General features: G+C 53.5%; 1 protein-coding gene across 1 annotated transcript; it reads left to right on the forward strand.

Moving 5' to 3' along the window:
• Window positions 1-649: 649 nt before the first annotated feature.
• On the forward strand, window positions 650-15940 carry LOC133362551 (potassium voltage-gated channel subfamily A member 1-like). The gene is given in 9 exon segments (XM_061581501.1): window positions 650-3061; window positions 3064-3219; window positions 7081-7165; window positions 8365-8506; window positions 9476-9705; window positions 10495-10823; window positions 11765-11927; window positions 15445-15545; window positions 15789-15940. Coding segments are annotated over 8 exon segments (2439 nt in total). The 5' UTR covers window positions 650-1759; the 3' UTR covers window positions 15477-15545; window positions 15789-15940.
• The last annotated feature ends 4820 nt before the right edge of the window (window positions 15941-20760 follow it).

Genomic DNA, 20760 nt, shown 5'->3' on the forward strand with positions numbered 1-20760 from the left:
TCACAATATATTTCAATGTCCAATATATTCTAGTGCTGTGCAAGAGCCTGTCAGTGCTGTTTGTTTAACCCTCCCCCCCACCAACCCTCCATCAAATGTAAACGAATGAAATCGATACTTTATAATCGATCACTAATACTTTATAATCGATCATTATTAATATTACCACTACGCCGATCTCGGAGTGGTCAAAGCACGCGTCTGCGCATGCGCGGTTGCCACGGCGACCGCGCATGCGCAGAAGCGCCGACAGCGCGGTTGCCACGGCAACAGAGCAACACAGCAGCTGAGAGGGGTGAGTCTTGAACAGCAACTTCAACGCCCTCAGCACCAGCACCACCACCACGGCCACCACCACCACCACGATGTTGTTGTTGTTGTGTAGCTACTACCATAGAGTTGGTAGATACTACTCGGTAGACACTACTACTGTAGAGGGAGCCACTTGATACTATTGTACAGTGAAGCCTCACGCAGCAATAATCTTAGTTAGAAGGATGCTACGCTGAGCCTACGATGCCTGTTTACCCAGCAAGGCCTCAACTGAGTAATAATAGTAGAAATAAAATAACTAATTATTATTTTTAATAATGAAAATTATAGAAATAAAAATAGAAATAAAAGTATAATTATATATTTCCTATTTATAGAAGAATTTCCGTTATTTTATTTTTTGCCCACGTGACTTTACCAAAAAAACCAAAGAGTATGAATCCTTGCAGCCACGGAAGCTTCACATCTCCACTTTGCGTGTCTATCTTCACCTGGTTGCGTGGATTTTCTCCCTCCGGGTCCTCCTGTTCCTCCCCCAACTTTTTGTAATCGACGTTCGTAGCCGGTATTTGCCTGCTGGACATTTACAAGTGAGAAGCCGCTTCCTTGAGCCAGCTCAATGGGCCTTACCTGCTGAAATAAAACATCGCCTTCAGTTGCGGTAGTTTGACTCTTGCGAATGAAGTCACTGGACTCCTAACGTCCGCTGTGAAGCAGACGGCAAATAGTGACAGTCTTGTATGGACGTGTGTTGAACGTTGTCACCGTACGTAGCCAACCGTGCGAATCGGAGTATCGGTACGGTTAGTAGGCACCGCAGTATTAACCAGGGCGGTTGCTGCCTTCGAACTGTGATCCTCTGCGACAATTGGTGAACGCGCTACCGCCAGGCCGTGTGTTTTCCTTCGCGAGCCCGATGCGTGCTTGAGCGTGATACTCAAAGCTCTGCACAGATAGAATCAAGAATCCATTGCTGTACCACCAACATACAATTTCATTTCTGCGCTCCCACTGATTTTCTGCGTATTTTTTTTTATTCCACGCGGCTTTGTTTCTGTTGACATTTTTGTTGTCGAAATCCGCCGCCTGCCATCCTGACCCCCGCCAGAGGTCGCAACCGGGTACCCGATACCCGTACCCTACCCGATACCCGACTACCCATACCCGGCTGGGTACGGGTAGCCGGGTATCCGTTTGCGACTCTGGTGCGGCCGGGTACGGGTTAGGCCATGAGTCACTGGTGAGTCACCGTTTGTCACTCATTTCCCAACGTCTTGTCTCTTCTCACAATTCAAGTTCCTAGAATCAACCCACCCGCGCCTGCAACATGGCTTCATCCCAGAGGTCGCAATCGGGTACCAGATACCCGTACCCTACCCGTACCAGGGTGGGTACGGGTAGGGTACGGGTGCGGCCGGGTACGGGTACGGGTAAGGAATCAAAACCCGTTTGTGACCTCTGACCCCGGCGCAGTTCTCCAACCGCCATGTACGAGGCGGCGCTGCTTGACGGCGGCACAGAGCCGCTGACGCACGAGTCCTGCGAGAGGGTCGTCGTCAACGTGTCGGGGCTGCGATTCGAGACGCGGCTCAAGACACTCGGCCAGTTCCCGGACACCCTTCTAGGCGACCCCGGCAAGAGGTCGCGCTACCACGACCCCCTGCGCAACGAGTACTTCTTCGACAGGAACCGGTCGAGTTTCGACGCCATCCTCCACTACTACCAGTCCGGCGGGCGGCTGAGACGCCCACTCAACGTCTCCCTCGAAGTGTTCGGCGAGGAGATCGAGTTCTACGAGCTCGGCAACGAGGCCGTGGTCAAGTTCTGGGAAGACGAGGGCTTCATCGGAGAGGAGGAGGTGGAGGAGGAGGAGCCGCTGCCATCGGACGAGTTCCAGCGGCGGGTGTGGCTGCTGTTCGAATACCCCGAGAGCTCCATCGCGGCCAGGGGAATTGCCACCGTGTCCGTGCTGGTCATCCTCATCTCCATCATCATATTCTGCCTCGAGACTCTGCCTGAACTCAGGGACGAGAATAAGCAGAAGTTTCTCCCGGCAAAGGACATGAACGGGACGCGGGTCGACGGCACGCATCGCGGCTCTGTCCCCGATCCATTTTTTATCGTGGAAACTATTTGCATCGTTTGGTTTTCCTTTGAACTGCTGGTGAGGTTTTTTGCGTGCCCCAACAAACTGGGATTTTTCAAAAGCATCATGAACATCATTGACATCGTGGCCATCCTGCCCTACTTCATCACCCTTGGCATCGAGATGGCCAAGCCCCAAGGGCATGACCAGCAGGCCACGTCACTGGCGATTTTGCGGATGACCCGGCTGGTGCGAGTGTTCCGGATACTCAAGCTGTCCAGGCACTCCAGGGGCTTGAAGATCCTGGGCCAGACTTTGCAGGCGAGCGCGAGCGAGCTGGGCCTGCTCGTATTTTTCCTCGTCATCGGCGTCATCCTCTTCTCCAGCGCCGTCTACTTTGCCGAGGCCGACCAACTAAACTCGGAGTTCCGAAGCATCCCCGACACCTTCTGGTGGGCCATCGTAACCATGACGACGGTGGGTTACGGCGACATGTGTCCCGTGACGGCGTGGGGCAAGGCGGTGGGCTCGCTGTGCGCCATCGCCGGCATGCTCACCATCGCCCTCCCCGTGCCCGTCATCGTCTCCAACTTCAACTACTTTTACCGCCGCGAGACGGGCGGTGAGGAGCGCGCCAGCCGCCTGCGTCTCTCAAGCCGCTTGCAGCAGCAGCAGCAGGTGGAGGAGAGAAGAAATAGCGGAAGCCGTCCACGAGCATCTCCACATACGTGGAGATGCGCGACGATCTGAGCAGCGACGTTGACTTCGAGGTGAAGATGCACCTCAAGCGCGACAAACACAACGGCATCGACAGAGACGTCCGATGCTCCGCCTTGCAAGTCGTCACGAAATGCCTCGAGGTATTTGTTCGCGATGAATGTGCACTGACATCGCTTACCTGTCGCTACGCTTGAATGGTCGAATGGACGTTTGAGTCGCGTGGTCAATAAATGTTTTCAAGTCAACTTCACGTCTGCGAACGTAAGTGTCTCCGTGTGCATAGCTGTCAATGTGGCGTTGTCTTGGAAGGAGGTTCGCGGTGAAAACCAAGCCACCCACCCACCATTTTGCAGTGCACCGTGCAAAGACGCGACTGCAAACTTTGACAGCTGTGCAACTCCTGCCACAATGAAGCCGGGTTCATGGCTAGAGAGAGGTGATAAGTTTTAATGCAGATTTGGGATGAGTTAAATGTCGGCTTTATAACAAAATGCAATAGCTTGTATAAAGTCATGTTCAATGAAGAGTGGAGCCCCATAGGAAGCCGGTTAAATTCAAACAACCCTTTGGGTGTCCTAAAAGCCCTCTTCGTGTTTGAAGCCTCGTCAAAATCCCGACAGGAGGTCAAGGGTGGAAAAAAACCGCTTGCCCGCCAAAGCGTCCAGCGAATGGTCCATACGAGGCAAGGGTATGCATCCGCAACGGAAACATTGTCAAGCTTGCGGACATCAACACAAAATCGCAAACTGCCGACGTGCTTTTTAACAAGTTCGATCGGAGCACCCCATGGGCTGGTGGATGGTGAGATTATGTTACTGCCAAAGCCACCTGTTCAGCCTTATAGACGATTTCACTCAGTCAATAGGGTAATTCTGCTAATCTGTTGAACATATTTTGTAAGTGATGTCACAGTGAATGAGACATGTTCCCGGGGCTCCTCAACATACAAGTGCGTATACATCACAGTGCACCTCCAATTGGCACGGTGGGCTACGTACGGTGCGAAATAAATGTACATACTACACTAAAATACACTCTACACTACACAGTCTTCCACTATACACCACGATACACTACTATACACTACACTATACACCACGATACACTACACTTATACACTACACTATACACCATGATACACTACACTTATACACTATACACTACTCTACACTACACTGTCTTCCACTATACACCACGATACACTACTACGAGGATCAGTTCTAGCTACATGTGGTGAGAAAGAAGTTAAACAAATACATAGGGCACGATGCGCTACACTTATACACTACACTATACACTACTATACACTACACTATACACTACTATACACTACACTTATACACTACTATACACTACACTATACACTACTATACACTACACTTATACACTACTATACACTACACTATACACTACTATACACTACACTTATACACTACACTATACACTACACTATACACTACTATACACTACGCTTATACACTACTATACACTACACTATACACTACACTATACACTACACTATACACTACACTATACACTACTATACACTACACTTATACACTACACTATACACTACACTATACACTACACTATACACTACTATACACTACACTTATACACTACACTATACACTACTATACACTACACTTATACACTACACTATACACTACACTACTACACTATACACTACTATACACTACACTATACACTACTATACACTACACTACACACTACACTATACACTACTATACACTACACTATACACTACACTATACACTACACTATACACTACTATACACTACACTATACACTACACTATACACTACACTATACACTACTATACACTACACTATACACTACACTATACACTACTATACACTACTATACACTACACTATACACTACACTACTATACACTACTACACACTACACTATACACTACTCTATACACTATACTATACACTACACTATACACTACACTATACACTACACTATACACTACACTATACACTACACTATACACTATACACTACACTATACACTACACTATACACTACACTATACACTACTATACACTACACTATACACTACACTATACACTACACTATACACTACTATACACTACACTATACACTACACTACACACTACACTATACACTACACTTATACACTACACTATACACTACACTATACACTACTACACTATACACTACACTATACACTACTATACACTACACTATACACTACACTATACACTACACTATACACTACACTATACACTACTATACACTACACTATACACTACTACACTATACACTACACTACTACACTATACACTACTATACACTACACTATACACTACACTATACACTACTATACACTACACTATACACTACTATACACTACACTATACACTACACTATACACTACACTATACACTACTATTCACTACACTATACACTACACTATACACTACACTATACACTACTATACACTACACTATACACTACACTATACACTACACTATACACTACATTATACACTACACTATACACTACTATACACTATACTATGCGCTACACTTATATACTACACTATACACTACACTATACACTACATTATACACTACTATACACTACACTATACACTACACTATACACTACACTATACACTACTATACACTACACTATACACTACACTATACACTACTATACACTACACTATACACTACACTATACACTACTCTGATTAGGATTGGCTGCGAATGGTGCAAAAGTAGTTCACCACCCACATGTAGAGGATGCCCCACCCATCCTCACACACTCGCACCGCACGTCGCAAACTCCTTCTGCACTCAAGTTGAATTTATTAGGTACCAGCGGGAGGTACCCGGCATTGCCCGGGCGAAAAAGACACACACAGACATGGACTTACACACACAGACATCGACCCACACACACAAACACATCGACTTACACACACACATATGTATGGACTCAAACACACACATTGACTCACACACATATCGACTTACACACACATCGACTTACACACACACGCATCGACTTACACACACACATGGACTTACACACACACATCGACTGACACATAGACACACACATCGACTGACACATAGACTCACACACACAGCGACTCACACACACAGCGACTCACACACACGCATGGACTTACACACATCAACGTACACATACACACATCGACTTACACACATAGCGACTCACACAGACACATCGACTCAAACACACATGGACTTACAGACACATCGACTCACACACATCGACTTATGCACACACTTGCACGTAGACACACAGACTTACACACACACATATGGACTCACACACACAGACATCAACTTGAGATACACACACATGGACTCACACACACACAAGTACACACACACAGACATCGGCTTTAGATACACACACATGGACTCACACACAAGTACACACAGACATCGACTTACACACACATACAAACTTACACACACAGACATCGACTTTAGATACACACACATGGACTTACACACACACACACACGTACACACAGACATCGACTTTAGATACACACACATGGACTCTCACACACACAAGTACACACAGACATCGACTTACACACACATACAAACTTACACACACAGACATCGACTTTAGATACACACACATGGACTCACACACACACAAGTACACACAGACATCGACTTTAGATACACACACATGAACACACACACACAAGTACACACAGACATCGACTTACACACAAGTACACACACGCAGACATCGACTTTAGACACACACACATGAACACACACCCACGATAGTCTATTCCCATGTTATCTCAACGGAAATCGACTCTATAAATTCACTACAAGAATCGATTCCTAATGTTATCCCATTAAGAATCGACGCAAATGGAGATAATCGAACCGGGAATCGAATTTCTCTGCACCACGTGACTTGAGAAACGGAAACACGTGGGTCCCAGGTGGGTGTCATGGCGGTGCGAGAACTCTTCTCGAGACTTGGCCTACTCTTCCTCTCCGTCCTCCACCTCGTCACGTGCACACACGGTGAGCCCAGCCAGAGGTGGTTGATACATCGGGTACCAGGGTGTGGTGGACGTGGGGAGCGGTGGTGAAGTGGTTAGCGCACTGTGTGTGTGTGGGGAGCGGTGGTGCAGTGGTTAGCGCACTGTGTGTGTGTGTGTGGGGAGCGGTGGTGAAGTGGTTAGCGCACTGTGTGTGTGTGGGGAGCGGTGGTGCAGTGGTTAGCGCACTGTGTGTGTGTGGGGAGCGGTGGTGCAGTGGTTAGCGCACTGTGTGTGTGTGTGGGGGGGGGGGGGGGGCGGTGGTGCAGTGGTTAGCGCACTGTGTGTGTGTGGGGAGCGGTGGTGCAGTGGTTAGCGCACTGTGTGTGTGTGTGTGGGGAGCGGTGGTGCAGTGGTTAGCGCACTGTGTGTGTGTGGGGAGCGGTGGTGCAGTGGTTAGCGCACTGTGTGTGTGTGGGGAGTGGTGGTGCAGTGGTTAGCGCACTGTGTGTGTGTGTGGGGGGGGGGGGAGCGGTGGTGCAGTGGTTAGCGCACTGTGTGTGTGTGGGGAGCGGTGGTGCAGTGGTTAGCGCACTGTGTGTGTGTGTGGGGGGGGGGGGAGCGGTGGTGCAGTGGTTAGCGCACTGTGTGTGTGTGGGGAGCGGTGGTGCAGTGGTTAGCGCACTGTGTGTGTGTGGGGGGGGAGCGGTGGTGCAGTGGTTAGCGCACTGTGTGTGTGTGGGGGGGGAGCGGTGGTGCAGTGGTTAGCACACTGTGTGTGTGTGTGGGGAGCGGTGGTGCAGTGGTTAGCGCACTGTGTGTGTGTGGGGAGTGGTGGTGCAGTGGTTAGCGCACTGTGTGTGTGTGGGGAGCGGTGGTGCAGTGGTTAGCGCACTGTGTGTGTGTGTGGGGAGCGGTGGTGCAGTGGTTAGCGCACTGTGTGTGTGTGTGGGGAGCGGTGGTGCAGTGGTTAGCGCACTGTGTCTGTGTGTGGGGAGCGGTGGTGCAGTGGTTAGCGCACTGTGTGTGTGTGGGGAGCGGTGGTGCAGTGGTTAGCGCACTGTGTGTGTGTGGGGAGCGGTGGTGCAGTGGTTAGCGCACTGTGTGTGTGTGTGGGGAGCGGTGGTGCAGTGGTTAGCGCACTGTGTGTGTGTGTGGGGAGCGGTGGTGCAGTGGTTAGCGCACTGTGTGTGTGTGGGGAGCGGTGGTGCAGTGGTTAGCGCACACTGCCCATCTCCGCAGCTGCGACTCCCCCTCTGAATGTCCGCGTGGAGTCTCGCGACCTGCTGACGCAACTCCGCTGGGACCACGACGCTCAAGTGGACGTCGCCACCAGCAGCAGCTCACAGCTCCTGGACGTTGCCTACAGGGTGGACAGCAAACTGTGAGATGCTTGCTCACTCGCTCACCCACTTACTCGCCCATCCACTCACTCACTCGCTCACTCACCCATCCACTTGCTCAACCACTCTCTCACTCACCCACTCACCCACCCACTCACCCACCCACTTACTCACCCACCCACTCTCTCACTCACCCACTCACTCACTCACCCACCCACTCACCCACCCACTTACTCACCCACCCACTCTCTCACTCACCCACTCACTCACCCACCCACTCACCCACCCACTTACTCACCCACCCACTCTCTCACCCACCCACTCTCTCACCCACCCACTCTCTCACCCACCCACTCTCTCATCACCCACTCACCCACCCACTCACTCACCCACCCACTCTCTCACTCACCCACTCACTCACCCACCCACTCTCTCACTCACCCACTCACTCACCCATCCACTCACTCACCCATCCACTCACCCAATCACCCACTCACCCATCCACTCACTCACCCACCCACTCACGCACTCACCCACTCACTCACCCATCCACTCACTCACCCATCCACTCACCCACCCACCCATCCACTCACCCACCCACTCACCCACCCACTCACTCACCCACTCACACACTCACCCACTCACACACTCAACCACTCACTCACCCACCCACTCACCCACCCACCCACCCACTCACTCACCCACTGACTCACCCACCCACTTACTCACCCACTCACTCACCCACTCTCTCACTTGCCCACTCACTCACCCACCCACCCACTCACCCACTTACCCACCCACTCACTCACTCGCCCACTCACCTGCTTGCTCACTTACCCACTCACTCACCCACTCTCTCACTCTCTCACTCACTCACTCACCCACTCACTCACCCACTCTCTCACTCACCCACTCACCCACCCACTCACACACCCACTCACACACCCACTCACACACCCACTCACACACCCACTCCTCACCTCCTCCTCCCCGTGTCTCTGTCTGTGCAGCTATGGACGAGCCCGCTGGCGGACCGTCTGCGCTGCCACCGCAGAGACACGGTGCGATGTCTCCTCAGCTCTGCGACATCCCGGCGACCGCTATCAACTTCGCGTCAGATCCACCGTCTCATCACCACCACCAACACCACCATCACCACCATCACCACCATCATCACCACCACCATCACCACCATCATCGTCACCCTGGGTCGTGGTTGATGTGTTACCCTTGAAGACAAGTGAGTGGCATTGTCTGTGTCTCTGTCTGTGTCTCTGTGTCTGTGTGTGAGTGTCTCACTCTCTGTGTCTCTGTGTGAGTGTCTCTGTGTGTGAGTGTCTCTGTGTGTGTGTGTCTCTGTGTATGAGTGTGTGTGTGTGTCTGTGTGTGTCTCTGTGTGTGTGTGTGTCTGTGTGTGTCTCTGTGTGTGTGTGTGTCTGTGTGTGTGTCTGTGTGTGTGAGTGTCTCTGTGTGTGTCTGTGTGTCTATGTGTGAGTGTCTCTGTGTGAGTGTCTCTGTCTGTGTGTGTGTCTGTGTGAGTGTGTGTGTCTCTGTGTGTGTCTGTGTGTGTGTCTCTGTGTGTGAGTGTCTCTGTGTGTGTCTGTGTGTCTGTGTGTGAGTGTCTCTGTGTGAGTGTTTCTGTCTGTGTGTGTGTCTGTGTGTGTGTCTCTGTGTGTGTCTCTGTGTGTGTGTCCGTGTGTGTGTCCGTGTGTGTGTCTCTGTGTGTGAGTGTCTCTTTGTGTGAGTGTCTCTGTGTGTGTCTGTGTGAGTGTGTCTCTGTGTGTGTGTCTCTGTGTGTGAGTGTCTGTGTGTGTGTCTGTGTGTGTGTGTCTCTGTGTGTCTGTCTCTGTGTATGAGTGTCTCTGTGTGTGTGTGTCTCTGTGTGTCTGTGTGTGTGTGTCTGTGTGTGAGTGTCTCTGTGTGTGTGTGTCTGTGTGTGTGTGTGTCTCTGTGTGTCTCTGTGTGTGTCTCTGTGTGTGTCTCTGTGTGTCTCTGTGTGTGTGTCTGTGTGTCTCTGTGTGTGTCTCAGCCGTGCTGAGTGCTCCGACTGTCACCTTGATGCTCCACAAGGACGCGATGCTGGAGGAGGGTGGTGAGGAGGGTGGTGAGGAGGAGGAGTGTGGTAGTGAGCGTGAGGACTACGAACATGACGACAAAGATGGCTACGAGAATGACTACGACGACGATGATGACGACGATGAGGGTGATGGCGGCGATGGCGGTGGCGACGAGGGAGAGCGGTGGGAGCTGTCCGTGCGGGTCTCCATGAGGAGCGAGTGGAGGAGGAGGATGGCGCAGAGTGGCGTGCACTACCATCTACAAGCCGAGGTCTCCACAAGGAGGGGTGTGACTAGCACGGTGAGAGTGGGGGCGTGGGTGGGTGAGTGGGTGAGTGGGTGGGTGGGTGAGTGGGTGGGTGGGTAGGTGAGTGGGTGGGTGAGTGGGTGGGTGAGTGGGTGGGTGAGTGGGTGGGTGGGTAGGTGAGTGGGTGGGTGAGTGGGTGGGTGAGTGGGTGGGTGAGTGGGTGGGTGGGTGGGTGAGTGGGTGAGTGGGTGTGTGGGTGGGTGTGTGTGTGAGTGGGTGGTTGAGTTGGTGGGTGAGTGGGTGGGAGGGTGGGTGAGTGGGTGGGTGAGTGGGTGTGTGGGTGGGTGAGTGGGTGAGTGGGTGTGTGGGTGGGTGAGTGGGTGGGTGGGTGGGTGTGTGTGTGTGAGTGGGTGGGTGAGTGGGTGGGTGAGTGGGTGGGTGGGTGAGTGGGTGGGTGAGTGGGTGAGGGGGTGAGTGGGTGTGTGGGTGGGTGGATGAGTGGGTGAGTGAGTGGGTGGGTGGGTGTGTGGGTGGGTGGGTGGGTGAGTGGGTGGGTGGATGAGTGGGTGGGTTGGTGAGTGGGTGGGTGAGTGGGTGGGTGAGTGGGTGGGTGAGTGGGTGGGTGAGTGGGTGGATGAGTGAGTGGGTGGGTGGGTGGGTGAGTGGGTGAGTGGGTGGGTGAGTGGGTGAGTGGGTGGGTTGGTGAGTGGGTGGGTGGGTGAGTGGGTGGGCGGGTGGGTGGGAGAGTGAGTGGGTGAGTGGGTGGGTGGTGATGCTACTACTACTGATGACGATGCTATTGCTGCTGCTGCTACTGAATGTCCAGAAATGGTTGAGTTCTGTCAGCTTCCACTTCCATGCTGAACTGGATGGATGGGTTTTGCGAGTTGAGATGATTTAGAAACGCGCTCAGTCTATCTTTGCCGTGTGGCCAGACCACCAACGTGTCATCCACGTAACCCGGCACACTGAGACCATCTGCTTGCTCCTGCCAGGAGCGCTTTGTGGGATGTCGCTACCGCCACGCGCTGCCTCAGCCTGCAGGCGCTGCTGAGTACTGCGTCCGCGTGAGAGTCGCGGCTCGCTACCCGCGGTGGAAGACAGGGGAGTGGTCTCCACTGTCGTGTGTCTCCGTCCCTCCACCACACAGCGCCGTGGGTGAGTGGGTGGGTGGGTGAGTGGGTGGGTGGGTGAGTGGGTGAGTGAGTGGGATGGTGAGTGAGTGGGTGGGTGGGTGAGTGAGTGGGTGGTGAGTTAGTTGGTGGGTGAGAGAGTGGGTGAATGAGTGGGTGAGTGAGTGAGTGGGTTGGTGGGTGAGTGAGTTGGTGGGTGGGTGAGTGAGTGAGTGGGTGGGTGAGTGGGTGGGTGAGTAGGTGGGTGGGTGGGTGGGTGAGTGAGTGAGTGAGTGGGTGGGTGAGTGGGTGAGTGGGTGGGTGGGTGAGTGAGTGAGTGGGTGAGTGAGTGGGTGGGTGAGCGAGTGATTTGGTAAGTAGTTGAGTGAGTGGGTGGGTTAGTGGGTGGGTAAGTAGTTGACTGAGTGGTGGTTGAGTGAGTGGGTGCGTGAGTGAGTGGGTGGGTGAGTAGGTGGGTGGGTGAGTGAGTGGGTGGGTGGGTGAGTGGGTGGGTGAGTGGGTGGGTGAGCGGGTGATTTGGTAAGTAGTTGAGTGAGTGGGTGGTTTAGTGGTGGGGTGAGTAGTTGACTGAGTGGGTGGTTGAGTGAGTTGGTGCGTGAGTGATTGAGTGGGTGAGTAGGTGGGTGGGTGGGTGAGTGAGTGGGTGGGTGAGTGGGTGGGTGAGCGAGTGATTTGGTAAGTAGTTGAGTGATTGAGTGGGTGAGTGGGTGAGTGGGTGAGTGGGTGGGTGAGTGGCGCACCCATTTAGCCCTCTCTATCCGGCTGAACAAAAGCTGTTCAGACATGCGGTGGCTGGGCATGCAGGCTACATGGCCCAGCCAACGCAGCCTTGCCTGCCGGAGGAGCTCACCAATGGGACTTTGCCCAGATCTTTCTGGGATTTGTGAGCTCCTCACACAATCCAGCTTGCAGGTTAAACCCAGGATGGATCGTAGACAGGCCAGCCTAAATGTTTCTAACCGGCGAATATGTTCCATTAGGGGGGTCCACTTTTCGCATGCGTAGAGAAGGGAGGGAATGACCGTGGCCGAGAAGACCTGAAGATTCGTGCGGAGTGACAAACCAGGTAGCTTCCACACAGTATTATGTAACCGATGAAAAGGTAATGCCGCTCGACTGATTCGGAGTGAGACCTCAGCCAGTCATGAGCACACTGCCCAGGTATGGGAAACTCTCCACTCTCTCCACAACTCCTCAATCACCAATTGGGAGTTGTGGGGGTGGAGTGTCCAATGGTACAAAATACCCAGGCAGGTGCTTAGTTTTGGTGGGGCTGATGGTAAGGCCCCACCTCTTAGTGGCACGCTCCAGTCTCAGCAGCAGCGTCTCCAACTCCTCTTCTGAATGAGCAGCTATTACCAAATCATCAGCATACGCAACATGGTTGAGCGATAGGGAGCCATCCCTTGACCGCACCCGGGCATCGATCAGCCTCCCATTGTATCTGTAACAGATGGAAATTCCTCTGGTACAGCTATTGAAGGCTTCACGAACTATGTGGTTAAAATAAATGTTAAATAATGTGGGAGCCAGAGGACATCCCTGTCGCACCCCAAGGTGTACAGGGAAAGGCTCTGACTCCCGGCCACGTAGTTTTATCCGGGCCCGCTCACCATCATGAAGGTCCTTAATGATCGTGAGCAGAGGGTCAGGGACTCCGAAAGCACGAAAAACTGCCCAGAGCCCAGTCCTACTGATGGTATCATAGGCCTTGACCAGGTCAATAAAGCAGAGATGTAGGTCTTGTTGGAATTCCCTACACCTCTGCTGTAGCAGACGGGCAGAAAATATGGCATCTGTGCAGGACCGCCCTTTCCTGAAACCGCATTGGGGCTCCGCAAGCCTCTCCTCAGCGTGCCTGGCAAGGCGGTGTTGAACAACAACACACAGACAGGTACACACAGACACACACACAGACACACACAGACAAATATCCCCCGTGTAGCCTTAACAGACTGTTGGGGCAAGTGCTGTTAGTGAGCACCTATGAAGGTCAGAACTTTACACGAGGGGGTGGGTGGCCAGCACCACGCCCGACCGCCTTTGTCTCCCCAGTGGCGATGTTTACACGCCGCACCAGGTACTCGTTTTGAGGCTGAGTCGACCTAGGGGAGGCCCAGGAACGGTTCAGGTAATCGTCACCGGTGTTGGCCGTGAGCGGGAATCGAACCTGGGTCGCCGGGTTCATAGCGCAGCGCGCTAACCGCTGCACCGCCGCTCCTCATCCAACAACACTGCTCAGCATCCCACTCTGTCTGTGTCTCTGTCTGTGTCTCTGTCTGTGTCTCTCTGTGTCTCTGTCTGTGTCTCTGTCTGTGTCTCTCTGTGTCTCTGTCTGTGTCTCTGTGTCTCTCTGTGTATCTGTCTCTCTGTGTCTCTGTCTGTGTCTCTGTCTGTGTCTCTGTCTGTGTCTCTGTCTGTGTCTCTCTGTGTCTCTGTCTGTGTCTCTCTGTGTCTCTTTGTGTATCTGTCTCTCTGTCTGTATCTCTGTCTGTGTCTCTGTCTGTGTCTCTCTGTGTCTCTGTCTGTGTCTCTGTCTGTGTCTCTCTCTGTATCTGTCTGTCTGTCTGTATCTCTGTCTGTGTCTCTGTCTGTGTCTCTGTGTATCTGTTTCTCTGTCTGTATCTGTCTCACTGTGTCTCTGTCTGTGTCTCTCTGTCTGTATCTGTGTATCTGTCTCTCTGTCTGTGTATCTGTCTCTCTGTCTCTGTCTGTGTCTCTCTGTCTGTGTATCTGTCTCTCTGTCTGTGTCTCTCTGTCTGTGTATCTGTTTCTCTGTCTCTGTCTGTGTCTCTCTGTCTGTGTATCTGTCTCTCTGTCTCTGTCTGTGTCTCTCTGTCTGTGTATCTGTTTCTCTGTCTGTATCTGTCTCACTGTGTCTCTGTCTGTGTCTCTCTGCCTGTATCTGTCTCACTGTGTCTCTGTCTGTGTCTCTGTCTGTGTCTCTGTGTATCTGTTTCTCTGTCTGTATCTGTCTCACTGTGTCTCTGTCTGTGTCTCTCTGTGTATCTGTATCTCTGTCTGTATCTGTCTCCCCATGTCTCCCCGTATCTCCCCGCGTGTCCCCAATCTCGTAGCCACCACCCCCGCCACCACCACCACCACCACCCCGCCACCACCACCACCGCCACCACCGCCACCACCACCACCACCACCACCCCCACCGCCACCACCACCACCACCACCGCCACCACCACCACCACCCCCACCGCCACCACCACCCCCACCACCACCACCACCACCACCACCCCCACCGCCCCCACCACCACCACCGCCGCCACCACTCCCACCACCACCACCGCCACCACCCAATCCACCACCACCCCCACCGCCACCACCACCCCCACCGCCACCACCACCCCCACCACCACCACCCCCACCACCACCACCCCCACCGCCCCCACCACCACCACCGCCGCCACCCCATCCACCACCACCACCACCACCCCCACCACCGCCACCACCGCCCCATCCACCTCGCGTGGGGTGTCCACGGGGGACGTGGTGACGCTCTTTGCCAGCGGCCGTGTCGCCTCCATCAGCTCGCTGGTGGCCATGGCGACGCTGCTGGTGACGCTGCTGGTGCTGGTGCTGGCGCTGGTGTGCACCGTGCGGGACAGACGGAGCCCCGGCAATCGTCCCGGTGAGCGGCGGCGGCTACACAGATGTTGACTACCTCGCCTGGTGCGTAGGAGGTCGTGGGTTCGATCCAGACACTGACGCCTGCTGCTGTATACTTGGAGTTTGCGTGTCTCTCTCTCATCATCATCACGGTGGCTAGGAGATGTTGACTACCTCGCCTGGTATACAGGAGGGCGTGGGCTACATCCCCGCCCCGGACGCCTGCTGCTGCTGTATATTTGGAGTCTGCGTGTCTCTCTCTCAGCTCGAGCCGTGACGACGACGCCCGCCGCTGTTGGCTCGGAGTTGGCGGCGTCCGTCTCTCCGCGTGGCGACGTCCGTTCCAGAGGAGAATGAATGATGTTTTACACGGCAAGTTATACATGTGTAGTGTTGTAAAGGACGGACTAATAAACCTCTTTATGGCACACACAGTTTATTGTCTTAATGACACAGTCCCTAACACACACAAGGGTTGTACGGTCCCCTCACCCGTTACCCTGAGGAGGTACAGCCTCCTGACCTGCACAGCTCACACTTCACTCCTAATCTACGGAGCTACAGCCTCCAGACTTGCCGTCTATCCAATCTCCCCGCCATCCCAGCGTCCTCCAGACTTGCCGTCTATCCAATCTCCCCGCTATCCCAGCGTCCTCCGGGGACCTAGGGGAGGCTCTCACGACCCGGCGGGTACCCGACCCTATGGTCACTCGAGACCTTCGCCCTCACGAGGGCGGGAAGGCTGGGAGCCAGGGTCCTATCCAGGTACCTATCTCCCCCGACCAATGGTGACACTGAGCCCCAGCCCTGACAAGGGCTGGGGTCACCACACAGAGACCCACAGACTCACCACACAGAGACCCACAGATCATCACACAGAGACCACAGACTCACACAGGAGATTCCACAGACTCACCACACAGGACCCCAGACCGAGACCCACAGACTCACACAGAGACCCACAGACTCCACACAGAGACCCACAGACTCACACAGAGACCCACAGACTCACCACACAGAGACCCATAGACTCACCACACAGAGACCCACAGACTCACCACACAGAGACCCACAGACTCACCACACAGAGACCCACAGACTCACACACAGACCCACAGACTCACCACACAGAGACCCACAGACTCACCACACAGAGACCCACAGACTCACCACACAGAGACCCACAGACTCACCACAGACTCACCACACAGAGACCCACAGACTCACCACACAGAGACCCACAGACTCACACAGAGACCCACAGACTCACCACACAGAGACCCACAGACTCACCACACAGAGACCCACCTCACCACACAGAGACCCACAGACTCACCACACAGAGACCCAGACTCACCACACAGAGACCCACAGACCACACAGAGACCCACAGACTCACCACACAGAGACCCACAGACTCACCACACAGAGACCCCAGACTCACCACATCAGAGACCACAGACTCACCACACAGAGACCCACAGAACTCATCACACAGAGAACCCACAGGACTCACCACACCAGAGACCCAGACTCACCACACAGAGACCCACAGACTCACACACAGAGACCCACAGACTCACACACAGAGACCCCACAGACTCACCACACAGAGACCCATGACTCACCACACAGAGACCACAGACTCACCACACAGAACCCACAGACTCACCACACAGAGACCCCATAGACTCACACACAGAGACCCCTAGACTCACCACACAGAGACCCACAGACTCACCACACAGAGACCCCACAGACTCACGACACAGAGACCCACAGACTCACCACACAGAGACCCATAGACTCACCACACAGAGACCCACTAGACCATCCACACAGAGACCATAGACTCAACCACACAGAGACCACAGACTCACCACACAGAGACCCCACAGACTCACCACACAGAGACACCACAGACTCACCACACAGAGACCCAAGACTCACACACAGAGACCCAAGACTCACCACACAGAGACCCCAGACTCACCACACAGAGACCCACAGACTCACCACACAGAGACCCATAGACTCACCACACAGAGACCCATAGACTCACCACTCAGAGACCCACAGACTCATCACACAGAACCCCAGACTCACCACACAGAGACCCCATAGACTCACCACACAGAGACCCAGACTCACCACACAGAGACCACAGACTCACCACACAGAGACCCACAGACTCACCACACAGAGACCCATCGACTCACCACACAGAGACCCTAGACTCACCACCAGAGACCACAGACTCACCACACAGAGACCCACAGACTCACCCCACAGAGACCATAGACTCACCACACAGAGACCCCAGACTCACCACACAGAGACCCACAGACTCACCACACAGAGACCCACCAGAGACCTAGACTCACCACACAGAGACCCACAGACTCACCACACAGAGACCCATAGACTCACCACACAGAGACCCACTAGACTCACCACACAGAGACCCAAGACTCACCCACACAGAGACCCATAGACTCACCACACAGAGACCCAAAGACTCACCACACAGAGACCCATAGACTCACCACACAGAGACCACAGACTCACCCCACAGAGACCCACTAGACTCACCACACAGAGACCCACAGACTCACCACACAGAGACCCATAGATCACCACACAGCAGACCCACAGACTCACCACACAGAGACCCACAGACTCACCACACAGGACCCATAGACTCACCACACAAGAGACCCACAGACTCACCACAACAGAGACCACAGACTCACCACACAGACAGAGACCCATAGACTCACCACACAGAGACCCATAGACCTCACCACACAGAGACCCAAGACTCACCACACAGAGACCCATCGACTCACCCCACACAGAGACCCACAGATCACCACACAGAGACCACAGACTCACCACACAGAGACCCACTAGACTCACCACACAGAGACCCATAGACTCACCACACAGAGACCCACAGACTCACCACACAGAGACCCATAGACTCACCACACAGAGACCCATAGACTCACCACACAGAGACCCACAGACTCACCACACAGAGACCCCCAGACTCACCCACAGAGACCCATAGACTCACCACACAGAGACCCACAGACCATCACCACACAGAGACCCATAGACTCACCACACAGAGACCCACTAGGACTCACCACACAGAGAACCCATAGACTCACCACACAGAGACCCACAGACTCACACAACAGAGACCCCTAGACTCACCACACAGAGACCCCTAGACTCACCACACAGAGACCCCACAGACTCACCACACAGAGACCCACAGACTCACACACAGAGACCCATAGACTCACCACACAGCGACCATAGACTCACCACACAGAGACCCACAGACTCACCACACAGAGACCCACAGACTCACCACACACAGAGACCCACAGACTCACCACACAGAGACCATAGACTCACCACACAGAACCAAGCTCACCACACGAGACCCTATGACTCACCACAACATGAGACCCACAGACTCACCACACAGAGACCCATAGACTCACCACACAGAGACCCATAGACTCACCACACAGAGACCCCACAGACTCACCACACAGAGACCCATAGACTCACCACACAGTAGGCTCCACAGAGACCCACTAGACTCACCACACAGAGAACCCACAGACTCACCACACAGAGACCCATAGACTCACCACACAGAGACCACAGACTCACCACACAGAGACCCATAGACTCACCACACAGAGACCCACAGACTCCCCCACAGAGACCCACAGACTCACCACCACAGAGACCCGCAGACTCATCCACACAGAGACCCACAGACTCACGCACAGAGACCCACAGACTCATCACACAGAGACCCACAGACTCATCACACAGAGACCCACAGACTCATCACACAGAGACCCACAGACTCATCACACAGAGACCACAGACTCATCACCCAGAGACCCACCAGACTCACCACACAGAGACCCATAGACTCACCACACAGAGACCCACAGACTCACCACACAGAGACCCACAGACTCACCACACAGACCCACAGACTCACCACACAGAGACCCACAGACTCACCACACAGAGACACCCACAGACTCACCACACACAGAGACCCACAGACTCACCACACACAGACACCCACAGACTCACCACACAGAGGACCCACAGAGACTCACGCACAGATGACCCACTAGATCATCACACAGAGACCCACAGGACTCATCACACAGAGACCCATAGACTCATCAACAGAGACCCACAGACTCATCACACAGAGACCACAGACTCACACACAGCGACCAAGACTCACCACACAGCGACCCATAGACTCATCACACAGAGACCCCATAGATTCACCACACAGAGACCCACATACTCACCACACAGAGACCCATAGATTCATCACACAGAGACCCATAGACTCATCACACAGAGACCCATAGACTCATCACACAGAGGACCCATAGACTCACTACACAGAAACCCACAGACTCACCACACAGAGACCCGCAGACTCATCACACAGAGACCCACAGACTCATCATACAGAGACCCATAGACTCATCACACAGAGACCAATAGACTCACTACACAGACCCATAGACACCACACAATCCCATATACTCACACAGAGACCCATAGACTGACCACACAGAGACCCATAGACTCATCATACAGAGATCCATCGATTCACCACACAGACCCATAGACTCATCACAGAGATTCATAGGATCACCACACAGAGACTCATAGACTCATCATACAGAGTCACATATGCTCACACAGAGACCCATAGACTCATACAGAATCCCATATACTCACAGAGACCCAAGACTTCACACAGACCCATAGACTCATGACACAGAGATCCATAGACTCACCACACAGAGACCCATAGACTCATCATACAGAATCCCATATACTCACACAGAGACCCATAGATTGACCACACAAAGATCCATAGACTCACTACACAGATCCATAGACTCACCACACAGACCCATGCACCTAGCTTAGCACAGCAGTCAACCCACGGCACCTGCAGGGTCTGACCTGTGACCTCCTCCTGCACGTAGCCTGGCACAGCAGTCAACCCATGGCACCTGCTGGGTCTGTCCCGTGACCTCCTCATGCACCTAGCTTGGCACAGCAGTCAACCCACGGCACCTGCAGGGTCTGTCCCGTGACTTCCTGCACCTAGCCTGGCACAGCAGTCAACCCACGGCGCCTGCTGGGTCTGTCCCTGAGATGAT

The sequence above is a fragment of the Lethenteron reissneri genome, unplaced genomic scaffold (assembly GCF_015708825.2).
Source record: "Lethenteron reissneri isolate LAM-NWPU_2019-01 unplaced genomic scaffold, ASM1570882v1 scaffold_1527, whole genome shotgun sequence".
Lineage (NCBI taxonomy): Eukaryota > Metazoa > Chordata > Hyperoartia > Petromyzontiformes > Petromyzontidae > Lethenteron > Lethenteron reissneri.